An 18,243-nucleotide genomic window follows, 5' to 3' on the forward strand; every position below is an offset into this window, starting at 1 on the left:
TTGGGTTCGCATAATGCAAGCATGCTAGATTTAAAAAAAAAAAAAAAAAAGAAATTGCTATGCAGACACTGCTGGAGTTTTATTTATTTATTGCTGGTTGCATCTTCTTGGGTCATTATCAAGTTTGCTTCAAAGAAAAGACGCTTTTTTATTAGAATAAACGAAATAACCCCGTTATATCTGCGATTGTTATTGTAACGTCGTAACCTCGTCACCGCCGGGTTAAACGTCTTACTGCAGTCATACTGGGACACACTGGGTTTCGCAATAGCATTAGTAACAGTGAAAGGAGGCCAGAGACGGGTCACGAGACGACGCCTACACTTCTGAACAAAAGCCAAGCAGGTCTAATAGAACAGGCTGCTTCATAATGGAATACAGTGTGCGTGTTTGTGTGCGTTTGTGGTGTGAGAGTGAGTGAGCATGTTTAAATGACTGGACTGCATCTAAAAGTGAATTCATATTCGATTCATTACTGAATTTTGTCATCACCTGACATCAATGAAAATCAGATGACAAGGTTATAGTGCTAGTGTCACATGCGCACACAGGCTTGATCACACCACAGTTAATCAGGAACCACTTGAAGCGCTGAGGGGAGATGAGGAAGTTTCAGATACCGTATGAATCATGAGAAGGGATTTTGTTTGTGAAATCTGAAAAATGATGATTATTTCTGTTATTTCTACCAGTAGTGTCACGCCTTGAGAATACTCCAACAAGGAGTAGTTCAACCAACAACATTTCCCTTTACCCAAATATATTTGACATGATCAGTTTCTATAATTTACTTTTCTTTTAAAAAAAAAAAAAAAAAAAAAAAAAAAAAAACCAAAACACCACACAACTGGAGTAAGGGAAACTATTGCATGTAATTTGGTATTACTCAAATGGAACGGATTCTGATTTTACTTTCACTTGTGTGTGTCCCTAATGTATATACGTGTACACACACACACACACACACACACACACACACGTACAATGTTTATCTTTTACAATGGCACCTGTCAAGGGGTGGGATATATTAGGCAGCAAGTGAACAGTCAGTTCTCAAAGGTGATGTGTAGGAAGCAGGAAAATTGGGCCAACGTAAGGATTTAATCGACTTTGATGTTATTCCTGACATGCAGTGTTTAGGACCTACCAAAATTGGTCCATGGAAGGACAACCAGTGAATCGTTAACAGGGACAGGGGCGCCCAAGGCTCACTGATGCATGTGGAGAGCGAAAGCTAGACCATCTGGTCTGATTTCACAGAAGAGCTACTGTAGCACAAATTGCTGAAAAAGTGAATGCTGGCTCTGATAGAAAAATGTCAGAACACACAGTGCATCATATAATAAGGATAATGCACTCGGCACACTGCAAAAATTGTTCAGGAATGGTTTGAGGATCATAACAGGAGTTCAAGGTGTGGACTTGGCCTCCAAACCCCCCAGATCCCAATCCGATCAAGCATCTGTGAGATGTACTGGACAAACAAGTCCGATCCATGGAGGCCCCACCTCGCAACTTACAGGACTTAAAGGATCTGCTGCTAATGTCTTGGTGCTAGACACCACAGGACACCTCCAGAGGTGGAGTCCATGCCGTGACAGGTCAGAGCTGTTTGGATGGCACAAGGGGGACCGACACAATATTAGACAGGCGCACGCACACACACGCACGCACATATACATGCGCACATGCACGCACGAACACTCTTACACTTAAGCTTTAATTACAGCAAGTATTCCTCGTGGCATTGTTTTGACAACCCTGTACAACATCCACACTTATTTCCGTCCAGAGTTGCGTAAATTTTCAGCCGAGATCTCGCGATCCTCGCACTGAGGACGGCAGAGTTGAACCACTCTGTAACATCTTCTCCAGCACACCCCAAAGACTTTCAGTGGGGTTAAGGTCAGGACTCTGTGATGGCCAATTCATGTGTGAAAATGATTCATCATGCTCCCTGAACCACTCTTTCACAATCTGAGCCCGAGGAATCCGGGGCATGGTCACCCTGGAATATACCTGTGCCATCAAATTGCTATGCAGACACTGCTGGAGTTTTATTTAAAATCCATTGATGGGATAACCTGGTCATTCTGTACATTCAGGAACTTCCCTTCTTACACGGATGCACCCATCGCTTTGGAATAGGGTAAACCTGGACTCATCAGACCACATGACCTTTTTCCATCACTCCACAGTCCAATCTTTATGCTCCCTAGCAAACTGAAGTCGTTTTTATCTGATTAGCCTCACTAACAAGTAGCTTTCTTGTGGCCACACCGCCGTTTATTCCCAATCCTGTACGTTGTCATAACTGTGTGTGTGGAAACTCTCTTACTTTCACTATTAAACACAGCCGAGTGTTCTACGGTCAATTTTTTTTTTTTTTTTATGCGGAGACTTCACTAAGCATTTTAAAGATCATTCAAGATTTTTTTCCGACCACATTTCCTCCTCAAAGTTGACAGTTCTGCTTCTCTCCTTCCAGGTTTTACTAATGCGTTGGACAGTTCTTAACCCAATTCCAGGAATTTCAGCAACTTCCTTAGTTGTTTTCTTTGCTTGATGCAGGCCAATAATTTGCTCCTTCTGAAACACAGTAACATCTTTTCCACGACCACGGGATACGTCTTCCGATATGTTTGTTAAAGAAACGAGAAGCTACACACTGCATCAGTTAATCATAAGCACTACAATAATGATCCAATCCAATCATAGCATGTGACCTATTTATGGTCAGTCATGCAGTGTGTGTGTGTGTATTTTTAAAAAAGAAAACAAACACAGACGTATTCCAAAATGTTATGTTCAATATGTAAGACAATATTTATAACAGTAATTCTGGCAAACTAAGCCCCAAATAACCCAGAACCCCATTAAGATTACTATATAAACTGTCTGGCGTTATATATAAATCCTTGTCTCACCTTGATGATCCACTGAGGGCTGAGAGGCCCTAAGGATTTTGGGAGTGCACCAGCCCATGTCGAGCTCAGTCAGCGTCAGCTCGTTCATGAAGTAAGGCAACTGAAGAAGCACAACAACAACAAACTCAATCATTCATTCAAAGAAACCAGACAAGTGCAACAAGTGACAGGTAAGGAATAATAAAATAAAAAAAAACCCAACGGGGTGTGCAGTGCAGTTATAGGAACGTAATCCATAATGGAGCAGTGTGATGCGGCCTGACACAAAGTTCAGTTTCTGTTACCGCCTGAAGGCAATTATTTTTATTTATAACTGCAAGGCATGTAGTCCTCTTATACCACAGCAAATTGCTGAATACATGCTCTTTTTGTCCATTTATAGTTGCATTTAATCTTGTGGAATATCCTTGAAACAAATCATTCCAGATATGGCTTTATTGACCGTTACAAAGCGCGGACACGTGCTACTCTTTAAGTGAATGTTAAGAAACCTCTCCACACAGAAAATGTCACCATAACAACAATGATATATTTCACATAATTTGATAAATAACCACACAGTTTTAAATCCCTTTATGGTAAATGGTCTGCAATGCGGTTCCAAACTGCTTCACACTGGCTCTCATTCACCCGTTCATTCACACACACCAAATGGTAGCAGAGCTGCCATGCAAGGCGCGAACTTGCCATCGGGAACAAATTGGGGTCCAGTGTCTTGCCCAAGGACACTTCGGCATGTGGAGTCACGTGGGCCGGGAATCGAACTGCCAACCCTATGATTAGTGGACAACCAGCTCTTCCACCTGAACCACAGCCACCCCATTTATTATTAGTCTTACATTATGTGAAGTGACCTGGTGTATGTGTAAATGAACTTGGATAACTGAGAATTCAACAACGCTGTATTATGAAATCCAGATTGCAGATCAGCAAGAACCAACCATGCTTGCTATGAAAAACCAGAAGTGGAAAAATCGTTTTGAGGCGTTGTTTCAGGTCCCATGGGGTCTCGGCGAGAGCAGCGTTGAGAGCATTTATTTGGTCTCTATACTGTCTCTGCCATAATACGAACACTGTGGACATGTTCCTGAAACTGCTGGTGTGATCTTATGTTATTCAAAAAGTACTTGGCACCTAGTGTGGAGGGGGGAAAAAAAAGGAGAAAATATTGAGATCACAAATGCTTACAAACAAAAACTATAAATGACGTACGTTTTCATCCCAACCAGATATTGAACATGTGCTCTTTCCACTTTTTCAAAACTTTATTATATGATCCCCCCCCCGAAATCGAGAATGTGACCTTTTTACCCGACTTGACACTGAGGGTGTCACACAGAGTAGATGTGATATAAATGCTCTCGATGCTGCGGTCTCACGGAGACCCCGTGGAACCTGAAACAATGAGTATTCTCTTGGTTCTCCTTTCCTACGTGTATAAACCCGCATTTTTTGTCAATATATTTGTCACTTTCTCACATAAAATTCTTATACATTCACCACATATTTAAATTTTACTTCCTGTATAAATCACTTTAAGGAACTGTACTAAGAGTACTGTAAGAGTCATTCATTTTCTGTCTCCCCCCCCCCACTGTTGAACATCCCTCCCCAGATATTTGCTCTTAGTCAAGACCAGAGTTGGGTATAACGTGTTACAAATTAACCCGTTACAGTATTCCAACTACTTTTTCTGATAACGCAGTAATGCGTCGCATTACATTTGAAATTTATGTAATCTGATTACAGTTACTGATGTGAATAAAATTGTGTTACAAATTTGTTGTTAAGAAAACAATATTAAGTAAAATGCACTTTTAAAATAAAAATCACATTTTGCGCCACTGCCAGGGGAGAAACCTGGCCTGGGAATTCAGGGGCTGTAGCCCAGAAGATTTTTTTCTTTAGCCCTTAATAGTTCTCCACTTGGAGCGGTTTGTCATTACATAACTGAACGTCAATAAAAGAAGACCGCCTGTAATTTGATATCTTCAGTGAACAGAGGCGAGACCAATCAGACAGGGTTTACAGGATATTACGTGGAAACACTCGTGTATTATTAACTGATAGTGTCAATTCTGCCAAACACTAGCTCACACGGTCAGTGTGAGGAAAAATGGATATATGCCGATTTTATTTTTAAACCATAAAGAGACTGAAACAGAAACAGTAACATCCTCTGATGCAGAGCAGGAACGCAAGGTATGCAAATGTCTATACGAGTTCCAGTTTACGTGAACATGATATGAGCAGAACGTTAGGAAAGACAATGTAGTTTGCATTGTTGCACTGTAGCAGCTAAACCCATATAAAAGGGCTCTACGGTAAATTTCTCTTAGGAACACTTGTGCTCCTAATTACAAAAATTTAGGAGCACAGGCAAAAACTTAGGAGCATGGTTGAAGTTTATTTTTTTTAAAAAAGAGATGGTAACGTTAATGTGCCACAATACAACACAAGTAGGCATGAGAAAACTTGAGCTTGACAATTATGACAGAATTTAGGAACATAGTCGGAGCCATGACAAATTAATTTAAATTAATTTCTGATAAACTGAATGTAATATTTTCAGTTAATTTACAGGCTGTATGCAAAAAAAAAAAAAAAAAAAAAACAACCGTTACCCTGTTCCACCTTGTAAACAAATACAATAAACCTCAATGTTCAGTCTTTGAAGTCGGCTCCTCTTAAATATTTTTAAAGCTAAACTATTAGACATGTTCCAAATTCTCCAAAGCCAATTCTCAAACTGCTCTGCGTATATCGTGTATATATCTGAATAATCTCATGGGATGTGATGGGGTGAGAGTATCTGATCATACAACAACGTTTTATTGTGTAACCTAGCAGTTAGCATGACTGGGAATTTTTATTTATTTATTTGTTTATTTTTTAAAATGCAATTTAAGCAGAACTTCTAGTACTGTAGGGTCACATACAGTTGCAATCAAAATGATTCAAGCCCCATTGCAAATCAGGTTTATTGTCAAAATTTACAGACTTTCAGCTGTTTGCAACGAACAAATCAAACAAAAGAAATTGAAATAGTTCAACACAATGAATGCTTCAAGTGGTTTCCCCAAATTCAACTGAAAATGAAACTTATAATGACTTCTCCAGTTTCAAAATTATTCAAGACCTTCATGACAAGCATCTTTAGTAATTAGTAGATCATCCTTTTGCTGTTATGACCTGCTGCAAATGAGATGCAGAGCCAGACACCAGCTTCCTGAGGAATCTTAACCCATTCCTCATGAGCAATGGCCTCCAGTTCAGTAATATTCTTGGGTTTGCGTGCTGCAACCGCCTTCTTCAAATCCCACCAGAGATTTTCTATGGGGTTCAAGTCAGGTGACTGTGATGGCCCTGTAGAATTTTCCAGGACTTCTTCTACAACCGAGCCTTGATGGAATTTGAGGTATGCTTGGGATCATTGTCCTGTTGGAAGATCCAATGACACCCAAGCTTCAGCTTCCTCACAGACGGCATGACGTTTTCTCCTAGGATTTCCTCATACTTCAATGAATCCATCTTGCCTTCCACACGCTGCAGGTTTCCAGTGCCAGAGGATGCAAAGCAGCCCCAGAGCATCACCGAGTCACCACCATGCTTGACTGTGGACAGAGTGTTCTTTCTTCATTCTTCTTCCTCCAGACATACCGCTCATCCATGGTGCCAAAAAGGTCCAGTTGCTACTAATGAAGCCCTTGATTTTTTGCATCAGGTGTGCTTGACACAACACCTGTTTTGCATATTTGTGCTGTTGTGAGGGAATCTATTAGGGGGTTGAATCATTTTGAAACTGGAGAGGTTTCATTTTCAGTTGAATTTGGTGAAACCACTTGAAGCATTCGTTGTGTTGAACTATTCCAATTGCTTTTGTTTGATTTGTTCGTTGCAAACAGCTGAAAGTCTGTAAATTTTGACAATAAACCTGATTTGCAATGGGGGTTGAATCATTTTTATTGCAACTGTAGCCTTCCCATAAATGCAATTTGACCAAAAAAAGTCTTACACTCCTGAAAATACAGGAAATAGGAGACATGTTTATTTCTCAACGAACTCACCCTGATTTTACTGAGCTTCATCTGAATCTTCTTAGACACCCATTCGGACCAGTGCTGCTCCCTGAAGAAATCCCAAGCGATCCGGCCAATCAGAGCGTTCAGCCAGCTCACAGACACCTCCTCTTTTTCTTTTACTGGGCTGCTTGGCAACTGATTCACAGGCAGAGACCAGAATCAATAAATGTGTCCAGATGTATATGATCACTTAATAGGAGTCATATTTAAAGAAAAGGCACATGCACAGACTCCAAAACACACTCATGTGACCTCTTACCATCATGTGACCTTCATTTTTTGTACAGGGGGGGAAAAAAGAAAAAAAAAAATACCCATCATAATCTAAAAAAGTGTCATGTTAGAAAAAAAATCTGCAAAATAAATGTCTTTTTAATTCAAAATGGTGGCAAAATAATCTATTTATAATGAGAACAGGAGGGTAAAATTATGATAAAGCTAGATTTTTAGTGGAAATTGCAACAAAATGCATGTACAGACACAAGCAAACCAACACACAAATTCAAACACATACTCTTTTCCATGTGTGATACCTTTTTGCCCACACTGGGACTGCTGTGTGGGCTTGCTCCAGGACTGGTGTTGGCACTAGTTGCTTTAGAAGGGCCGACGTAGTTGGCCATGTAGATACTGTATTCCAACAGAGACCTCTGTTTGGCACTTACACTCGACTCTTTCTTAGCTGCCTGGGATGACAGGAACTCATCCAGACTGCCTCTGCTACTGCTGCGACTATGGGACAGTGCTGAAGCTACACACACACACACACACACACACACACACACACACACACACACACACACACACACACACACACACACACACACAGAAAATATGCACTTTAAATATCAGCTACAGCTAATGGCATAATAACTCTGATGTCTTCCTGAAAAGTTGCTTCTTAGTCTGTTGCTTCCAGTGAAGGCAGCATGGTGAATGCTTTTCAAAGCAAACACTTAGCCTACCTTCACACTCGCAAGCAAAAAAAAGCAACAAGGGGTACAATTATTATTGTTATTATTTTTTGCATCGCCATGATTTCAGTGACTGCAGCAAGTAACAAAGTGACAACATTCGATTCATGTTACAAATCGAAAGGTCTGACACTTAGTCAGTACCCTACTGTGACAGTCAAATTACTCAACACCCAGCAGTCTCCCGATGCTCTCCTGGGCAAGACAAACACTAACCCAGTATGACTCTGTACAACTGCACAACGCACTTCACAAAGTTGCATCTGTCACTTTTATATTATGGAACTCATTTTTGCTGCAATACACAATAGTTTACAGTTTTTATTGTCCGGTGTATTTATCGTCTTGCGCTTGTCTCATACTGTTGTGCATTTGCACTTTATGTAGTCCTGCGTACTGTTCCGTGTTGGACCATGGTCCTGAAGAAACAACATTTTGTTCCAGCGTATACAAGCTATATAGAGGAATAACCAAAACAAAAGTTTCACTTGACTATAACTAGTTCATACATTCAAAAAGTATCTGTTTACTGTTTGATGCATAAGAAAATCATTGTTGAATCTTTATGAAGACTACAAAGAAAAGTAAAGCTTAAAGAAATAGTAGAGATTATTGTTGCCCCTGGTTGCTCTCCGAATCCGACAACAATGCAAGTAACATAGCTATACTACATACAATAGCTATACATAGCTACTTGCATTTGTTATCAGAAAAAAATTAATTCTCAAAAAAGTACATGCCTCAAAGTGACAACAGTAGCAGTCACTACACACAAAAGGATAACAACAAGCAGTGAACGTAGGGTTATTTAAAGGCACAGTCGGTGATTTTGACGGTAGTTAGCTGAAGACACGGAGGTCTGTATGTACTGCCTTTCAAAGCTTTGACCACAAAACATATCCACGTGGTACCCTGGGATGCGACACACTAGCTCAAGAGTGGCAACTTTCGAAAAATAATTGCCAGGTCAGTAGAGACACTTCTTTGTCCTGTTCAATATTCTACAATTTACAGTAGAGTCTAGAGGCAGCCAGGGAGGCTGAGACAGAGGCTCTCAAACATTTCGTAGTGGTTTGAACAACATTGAACCAACTACAGTAGAATTACATCACACTTCCTGTTTGCACTGTCAATCTGTCAATCACCATGGCAACGCCATTTGAGATACTGAAAATTCCTTCGCAGTTTAGCATATGGGACATCTGGACATCGTGCAGTCTACATTTGGTTTGAATCTGATAAATCCCCAGGAGGAGTTTTTAAGAAGTGCGGTACCTTTCAAAACGCGCAAAATCCAAAATGGCCGAGGCCCTGTTGGGCAGAGTTAATGGATGTGATTGTAAAATTTGTCTGTCTTAAAAGAGACTCGTATATCAAATTTGGGGCATGCTGGTGAAACTGGATGCCCATAAATAAGAAACCGTCAAAAGGAAAATTATTCTGCCCCATGGTCAAGTTTTTGCAAGAACCTGATGGTGATCATTTCTGATGTTTGTCCCAAATTTCGTACGTTTTTGAGTATGCCCAGCATTTAAAATGGCCAGAGAGTTGGAAAAAGAATAAACAGTCCAAAAAACAAGAGTGTCCCTTGCACCTTTGGTGCTTGGACCCTTAAAAAAAACAAAAAAAAAAAACTAAAACAAACACCTAAATAAGATGATTCTGTTAATGGCACAGGCCTACACAGTACGGAATCGCACCAAAAGCCATCCACTTGGAGCTGATTTCAATGGCCAGTATGCTCATTCTAGATTTATGTGGCTCACTAAACGCATCTATATTAATATTATTATTAGAACTGATAGAGTGGAAGCAGCTCACACACTCACCACTCTTGCTAGTTGGCAGGCTCGCTGCCTTCTTAGCTGCTTCAGATTTGAGTTTCGAGGCTAGAAGAATTCGCCGGAACCACTCCTCTTTTTCCCTTCCTGTTCTTCCAAACAAGTAGATGGTGGGCAGTTCACGGTCTGAACCCGCCCTTCCTCCTTCCTGTGAACCTGCAATGTCCTGATTCTCCTTCTCATCTGAGGCTCTGTCTGCCTCTGCTTTAGACATGAAGTCATCCTGCTTGGCCAGCTCAATGCATACCGGGTACTTCTTGTTCCACACCCGCTTCCTGGCGAGACTCTGGGGCACCAGGGACACCTGGACAGAAGAAGAGGACTGGTTAAAATTAGACAGGCATCAAGACCTGGGGCAGGAAAAAAACAACTTGGACAATCCCCACATTTCAAAATTTTAACACTTCCCCTCACAGTCTCCTCTTGCTGGAAATCCTGATATGTTCTTTTTCAAAACAGCAAAAAACTTGATGGCTCGAGTTCAGAAATGTAACAGGAGCAACCAATGTTCATGTGTAGCCGTAGTGTTGATGTAGTTAATCGAAAATGGTATATTCTTTATATCCCATCAGGTAGGAGATTCTAAGCAATGTTTAGCATATGAGAAGTTTAAAGCTTCGTTCCACACACACACACACACACACACACACACACACACACACACACACACACACACACACACCTTGCTGTCTGTAAGATCATAGATTTTCTGGCTGATGTACGTGATGTCTGGTTTGGATTCGTTGTAACTGGCTCGCCGGGCGATGTTCTTGTTGGGTTTGGAGATCCGCAAAGTCGAGCCTTCCAAGCGCACGAACACTGAATGGGTAAGTGTTGCATGGTACGTTTCTGGGTTGTAGTTCTGAATCTCATTCATCCAACCCTGCAGGAAGAAATATGCAAACAGCATTAAAGCATTAAACACAAATGCACATTTGTGATTTTGACAGTTTTGACCTTTATGGTAACTGCTTGTTGTGGGGCTTGTGGTTAGGGCTCGGAACTCAATAACCTACCTAAAAACCTCGGAAGTGTCACTTCTCGGACAAATCCTTTTAAACTTAACCCGAATTTGATTGTACTGGTTTTCATTTTAGTTTTGTCTGAAGACTACAGACAAAGAATGAAACCTCTCTTCCCACAGGATATATAACAAAATATTTTGGGATGGGATGTAGGTTACCTGGGATTATTTTATGGGTGTGGTTTTGTTACATAATTCGCACAGAAATAAGACGAGTTCCACAAAAGAAAATGCACATATTCGTGATCGTCTAACCAACTGCTTTTAACTATTCTGCCAACTCTAACAAGGAATTAAGGCGACTGGGATTGTTCTTTTGCAGGTCTGAGATTACAAAGAGACTTGTTTTTTTGTTTTTTTTTTAAAGAAATGGGAAGAAAAAAAAAAAAAAAAAAAAAAAAAAAAAAACACACCACACACACACACACACACACACACACACACACACACACACACACACACACACACACACACACAACAAAGGCTTCCCCTATGGTAGACATTTTTACATCCAATCTAAAAATGCATTTAATATCCTAGGTGTTCGACTCTTTTAAAAGTCTGTAGGATCAAGTCTTCTATTCTGTCCTGCCTTTTATTATTTTTTTTTAAAAGCTTTTTATTATTTTATTCATTTATTTAATTTTATTAGTATTTTATTTCATTGCTGCCTGGAAGCGATTGATTTTTACTGCATACGTCTTTAAATGTGCTATATAAATAGAGGTTACAACTTGAATCAGCTGTTTGCACTTGTGCGTTTAATCACCACGTGGCATGTTGTAAGACTATTCTTTCACACCCACGTTACCCGACCAATCACAACGAAAATGTCCACAACCTATAAGCTATACATGCGCTGCAGGCCGGGTTGGCAGGCCTTTTTCTTCAGAACTAGGCTATGCCATGAATCATTTGTTTTTTTTGTTTCTCTCTTTTCTTTTTTTGGCTGGCCATGGGTTGAAGATTAGGAGTGGTGAAACCAACCAGCATCTATTAGTACTTTGGAAAAACCAGTATGGCCACATTTTCATCATGTTCTACCCATTCGTAAGGACGACAATCTTCACACTCTTATGCAAAACAAATCTTAGCCAAATAAACTTCCAATCCAACCTGCCAGTATACCAGCTAAATATGCTGATGTTTGAGCACCAAGTAGTAATCCTTTGACTTTGCATCATAATTTGCTAGATTAACCAAGCTCCCCAGACAAAAATCCACCACATCCACCAATACCAGCACCTCATTGTACAACGTCAATAGGCTGCACCCATGAAAGAATATAACAGCATAAAACCGTAAGCAAGTTTGCCTTTTATAATTCACGTCTAAGCAGAACACAACACAACACTGACGCCTCCACGTTCCCGTATGACTGCACGAGTCACAGATTGATTTGGCTCTACGCATCTTGCAATGACCATGATGAAACACTGGTACATTTTAGCATGCAAAATCACCACACCTCGATCTTTTTCAACTTGTGGGAATATTTGGAACAACAAAATAGGCACTTACAAATTCTGTACTTGACAGGATCGGTGCTGTTATTAAGGGGAGGGGTGGCAGATCAAAGTATTTAAAAAGAAATAAAAACACATGCAGACTGTCTGGGAAGCTTCTATCACAGTACCACAGTCACATTATATAGTTTCGCAGTTTGATTAAACATTAACCTTCTTTCTCAGCCTGGGGTAGGAGGGGAAAACGCCCTCTTATGACACAAAAAGGTCCCAGACAGTTCTTAATAGCGCTGGGCATATCTACGAGCTTGTTTCAAATTACGATGAGGGAGAGGTTCAAGAATGCCAGAGCCACGAGGCTATCTTTAGAAGCAATTAACCTTCTAATAGTGAGTAAAATAAACATGTGTCAGAAATTATTAGGTTTTCTTATACAATAAACTACTTTTAGAGGGAAGACCTACCTTGAAGATGCCTGGTTCTTTGATATCCAACTGTGCCACGTTCCACAGATCCCTCGGGGATCTTAAACGTCTAATTCCTTGTAGCTTTGGGCCTGTTAGCCACACTACACCAATGGCTAGCATGAACCCTAATGCTACACCCAGCAACATTCCTCCAAGGTAAGTGGGCAAAGGTAGAATAAAGTATCCATAAGTAATAATGGTCAGAGCTAACAAAGTCTTATGTGGAATACTATATGCTGACACCAACTCTCTCTCATCTTCACGAAAAGTGTTTGTGCTCGGACTAGCAGGCTTGGAAGCGCCGCTTCCTGTCTTCACGTCCTCAGTACGATCAACATGCACTTCTGTATCCACAGAGAAATCAAAGTCTTCACTGTAAAGTTCACAGAACTCTTGGTCGTCCTGCTTGGCCAGTGCCGACATGGAGCACGTGTCCAGTCCCAGAGAGGACGGACAAGGTTTGGCAGTCTTGCTTTCAGCAGCTGAGGCCAGCTCAGCTGCCTCTGGGGTAACACCTTCACCATCAAGGTCACCTTCTTCTTCCTTGATACTGTAATTATTGTTGCTTTCAAGATGGCCATTTAGAGTGGAGAAACTCGTCAATTCTGTGGCACTGGATGAAAGAGGTTTGGGTCTGTAAATACTGGAAGAGTCATCACCAATGAACTTGCTAATCAATTGCAAAGGATCTGACATGGCTTCTGAAAGACGCCGTTTCGTGTCTTCAATGCGCGCCTCCACCTCGGACACCTTAAACGAGAAGGTGCGGTTGTCAGGTGAGGTTAACGGAGAAGTTGGAGCAGTTTTGGAGTCTCCCACACTTGCAGTGGCTCGGGATTGGGTAAACTGTTTGAAGAGATGCAGGTTGAGGCGGGAGTCTGAAGAGCGGTTTGATCCCGAGGGATCCTGGGTCGTGTCTGTAGACAAAGATTTGACAAAATTTTTCATCATGTGCCGATGGCGCAAAGATGGAGGAACAGGGACTCCTTCCCGGGGCTCCAAATCTGTAGACAAAGACTTCATGAGGCTGAGAAAGGCCTTGTCCATTGAGGGAAGGGACACCGATTTGGAGGGTGAGGCGTTAGCGGAGCCTGAGGAGGATCCGGTCCCCTTTGTAGGCTCAGCCGAAGTAGAGCACGTTAAACTGTGTTCCAGCTTATTAGTGTTCTGTTGACCTGCCATGGCTGAAAGGGACTCAACTACATCAAAATTACCGACAGACTTCATTTCTGTATCTCCTTCAAGAACAAGGTCTTCACTTGCTTCCAAAGCCGTTACTACTCCTTGACTGGTCGTCATTGTGTCGCTCGGCAGGTCTAACGGTCCATATATGACCTCTTCTTCCTGATCCTCTTCCTTGCCCATTGCAGAGAAATGGATGGTGATGGACTCTCGGGATAGTGAGCGCTGCACATTTAGTTTAGGAGCAGAAGATGGCCTGAAAGATGAGAGCAGGGGTCGATCAACATGATCATCCTCTCCGCTAGCCATCACGGTGCTCCGGTAGTCTCAGAGCCTGCACAGTACCGAGAGACAAGAAACAAAACGTAGGTCAGAGGAAATCTAGTTAACAAAAATATATTCATACATATACAGTTTATTAAAAACGCCATCATACAAGTCATCTCAGTGTATCCTTTTGGTCAGGGCACATTTAAAATGTTGATATTTTAAGAAATGTGGGCACATTTCTTCCATTCCAGTTATTTGGTATAGGTTTGTTATTTGGTAAAAAGTGTCATGATGAAATGAAGTCACTCTTCATCCTTACAGACTGACTTGAGAATTTACGCCACTTAAACCAGGCTCAGTGTATCGATCTTGAGTGCACTTACTGGCAATTTTCAGATCGTATTGCACTGAAATCAATCCTGAGGTCAGCAGACTGTGCCATTTTGAACTAAGCTAAAGCACAGTGGAGAAACGGCTTGACTTCTATGAAAACGTGAAGCTGTTTGAGAGTTGTTGGGACGAAGAAGAATCTCCAGCTGTAATTTCCATAGTGACACTGTGACCTCGGCCTTTTAGTCATCTTCCCACACTCGTAAATCCCCACACAATAACAGCAAACGTTCTTCACAACCCCTTTGAACCACAACATAGATACTAACTCCGAACATACCGTCTTTCCATTTTATCACCTTTCATTTTTCTATTTGGGCAATGCCCTTAATGGCGGAGATGACGCCAGAACCACTCTATAAATAGACAACAGATATTAAAAAGGCCTTGATGTTTACTGCTATGGAAGGAAAAAACCCTTAAGAACCATACTGGGATTTACAGTCATTAAATCACAAATTATTCTACATACAGACAAATCACCAAAAAAAAAAAATCAACCTTGATTTGAGACTGAATAATGTCTCATTCAAGAGCTGGACATCAGAAGCATTCCTCTGAGAGATGAACAATCCATGTGGAAATTAAACGGTGCAAAGGAATTTTTTTAATCATGCTTTCTCTCTGTCTACTAAATACCCCATTATGTAATGGTTACATGTTTTGTAATGGACAATAAATATTAGGTTTTAGCATGGACTCAAAGAAGAATGACCACAACCATGGACAGACATTCAGTACTGACTAGCTCACGATCTTTAACACCACCAAGGAAAGTTTCATACAGTTCACCTTTCCCCTCAAGCTACAATTTAACCAAAAATAAAAAAGTCACAAACATAAACTCATGACCTGTAATTTAAATAAACTCCAATTAATACAATCTAAAATTCTTCATAGAACCTGTAGAAGAACCATAAACTGTCCTGTTTTCAGATTCAGCTGTGGTAATGCATCCCCAAGCCTTAACAGATAATTACTTTTAAGCTTTCTGGCTCTGTTCTTACAGCTAGAATTTCTTGTAGGAGGTAATGGCCAAGCTACATTTCATAACGCTGCATCCTAAACTCAAATTGGTTTTGGCAGAAGAATGCAGGTTCTTGGAGTTTCTTTATACTGAAAATAGCGTGATGGCTCTCCCACAGGAAGTAACGGAATCTTTCCCAAAGTCAATCTGGAAGGAATATATATTATTTCTACTGTTCTGTTTATACAAAGTAAAATACAGGTGTGATCTTTCCAGATGTGTGCAAGCACAAAAGCATTACTGGTCTGACGGATTTAGAGGGGGGTAAAAATCACAGAGATACTTATATCAAGCTAGAGATAATTACAGATAATTACTTCACCGCCCCATGCAAAACTAGTCCAATCCAAATTGATAAGTCTGTTCATTCATTATCTTCAGTATCCTGGTAAGGGTTGCATCAAACCTATCCAACGAATACTAGCTGGTAGAATGGACACCAATACCTGATCATCTTAAACAGTCAGGAGTTGTCAATATATCACGACCTGAGATGCGCCTGAAACTAGACTATCCACAGATGGAAGAAAAAACAACATTTCACGTATTAACCAGAGCAAAAAACGGACTTGGTTTAAACGTATTGATGTTAGATATGTGCTAAAACTTAAAAGCACCGGATTAGAACCTAATATCATAATGAGATATCGATGTGGCTTTGTTTTTCTAATTGCTGTCAATTCATTCAGACTGCTCAGGCAGAAAGATCCTTCAGCTACGGATACCAAGAGTCACTACAATTCAAGCAACTAGGGTCAAACAAGTCTCCAAAGAGTCTCGTGTTAATTAAAGAGCCTAGCTGCGATCCTCCTTTAAATCGTCACTTAGAGACCAGGTTTAGCAAGCGTCTTAGAACAGGACAATCACCAAATTGGAATCACAACACCCCCTACACATAAAATCTGTGCTCTTACCACAAATGTAACCGGTTATCCGAGACTAGATTGGAGCTACAAAGCTGATAAGGAAGGGAAGCTTATATACCAGTTTAGCCTTGTGCAAACTGCATGCTTAAGTGACTAAAAGCATTGTTCATCATCACATGGATAACAAATGATTAGCGGCAATGGCGAAAACATGCTAATGGACCAAAAATACATATCCTTATTACCTCATGCTCACAAAATATTTATTTATGGCAGCCCATTTTCTGCACGAGCCCAGCTCAGAACACAGTTTGACAAACACAGTTTAAGCAGAAAGTCCCAATCTTATTCAATCACAGATCAATCGTCAGAGGATCATCATATGATCTGACATGGAGAAGACGTCATCATGTAACGCGTTACAGAATTAGTCCATCTGATTGGGATCATCTCGTACAGTGCAATCCAAGTAAAAATCTTAAAACAGCAGAGACATCACACAATGTAGGAATCTTCACCCAATTTTTTTTTTTTTAAATCATAATTTTATGACATGCCATCCTGTATGTGAAAACCTTATAATCTTATTCGCTATAGATTTTGTTTATGTCCTGCTGACCCAGCTCCATAGGCACACGATGCCTGTTTAATGTGGTTTATCGATCTCTGGTTATGATCAGATCACTAAAAATATATGTTTGTACACTGTAGAAACAATTTATTTAGTCTGAAATAGTTCTATACTCAAACAAAACTGAGAAGATACTGTTTCTAGAAGCTACACTGAAAAAAAAAAAAAAAAAAACACAAAAAAACCCCACAATAAATCGGTGGTGCAGTAAAGATGACCAAAGGAATATGATTTTTACATGAAAAATATTATTATAATTACTTAAATGCTTTATGTTGTAAATGTATGTCTAAAATAAGCCCGAAGTGCTTATCTTACTTAGTTTACTTGGTTAAATTTACTATTATTTCGGAACTGCACAAAAAACTAGAAAAATGAGATTTGAATCGATTGGATAATGAAGGTCCAAATCGATTCGCATACGCTTTTATGGAAACGTAAACAGATTTAATTTTCAGCGTTATGGATGGATCGTTTTCTTGTTTTGTGTTGGCTTGAAGGATGTACTATGACATGTTTTGCAAGAGCGCTCAAATGTACATAATTCGATTGACCAGTTTTATTTGTGCAATAAATACTATATAATATAATATATAATAACCCTCGCTGCCATGTAAAATCGTACTTAAGCATACGTTTAGTTACATTTACTGAGAGTTTATGCGTGGAAACTGTTATCACACTTTTCTTAAGGAAATCTCACTCATTATTTTCTTCAGCGTATAACCATTGCGAGTTCGGCTCTGAGGCACACGGCATGACTCGTACTGTTGCGTCTGAGTGCCACGCTAACGCGCTCCCAAACGCCCTAATCATCGTTTAACCGGAGTGACAAAAGCAAGCTCACTTCAGCATTATCACATGATAGAGGGAGCTGTGGGTCATGAGTACAATGACACTATTCTTCAGCTATAAACCTCCACAAGCTGCCAAAGCACATCCTCGTTTTCACACACTGCTACAGTCTGAGCTGGCCTTAAACTCCATCTGTCTCCAAGAGCACACATAAACAAACACACAGTGTACATATAGAGTGTTAATTAGGAGTTCAGGCAAAGTTCAAACAAAAGGTGCGATGTTCCAAGGTGCTTAGGAT

General features: G+C 40.4%; 1 protein-coding gene across 2 annotated transcripts in view; it reads right to left on the reverse strand.

Annotated features, from left to right (window-relative positions):
* Positions 1-18,243, reverse strand: part of LOC128615895 (testis-expressed protein 2-like) — a 51,469-nt gene that overhangs the window by 11,176 nt on the left and 22,050 nt on the right. For both annotated transcript variants that reach the window (XM_053638283.1, XM_053638282.1), the window contains exons 3-8: positions 12,779-14,297; positions 10,507-10,707; positions 9,813-10,128; positions 7,543-7,760; positions 6,995-7,144; positions 2,928-3,027 (exon numbers count right to left, since the gene is read on the reverse strand). In XM_053638283.1, the coding sequence (XP_053494258.1) occupies positions 2,928-3,027; positions 6,995-7,144; positions 7,543-7,760; positions 9,813-10,128; positions 10,507-10,707; positions 12,779-14,272 (2,479 nt within the window). In that variant the 5' untranslated portion in view covers positions 14,273-14,297. The remainder of the gene's footprint in view (positions 1-2,927; positions 3,028-6,994; positions 7,145-7,542; positions 7,761-9,812; positions 10,129-10,506; positions 10,708-12,778; positions 14,298-18,243) is intronic.

This window comes from Ictalurus furcatus, chromosome 12 (assembly GCF_023375685.1).
Source record: "Ictalurus furcatus strain D&B chromosome 12, Billie_1.0, whole genome shotgun sequence".
NCBI classification, from domain to species: domain Eukaryota; kingdom Metazoa; phylum Chordata; class Actinopteri; order Siluriformes; family Ictaluridae; genus Ictalurus; species Ictalurus furcatus.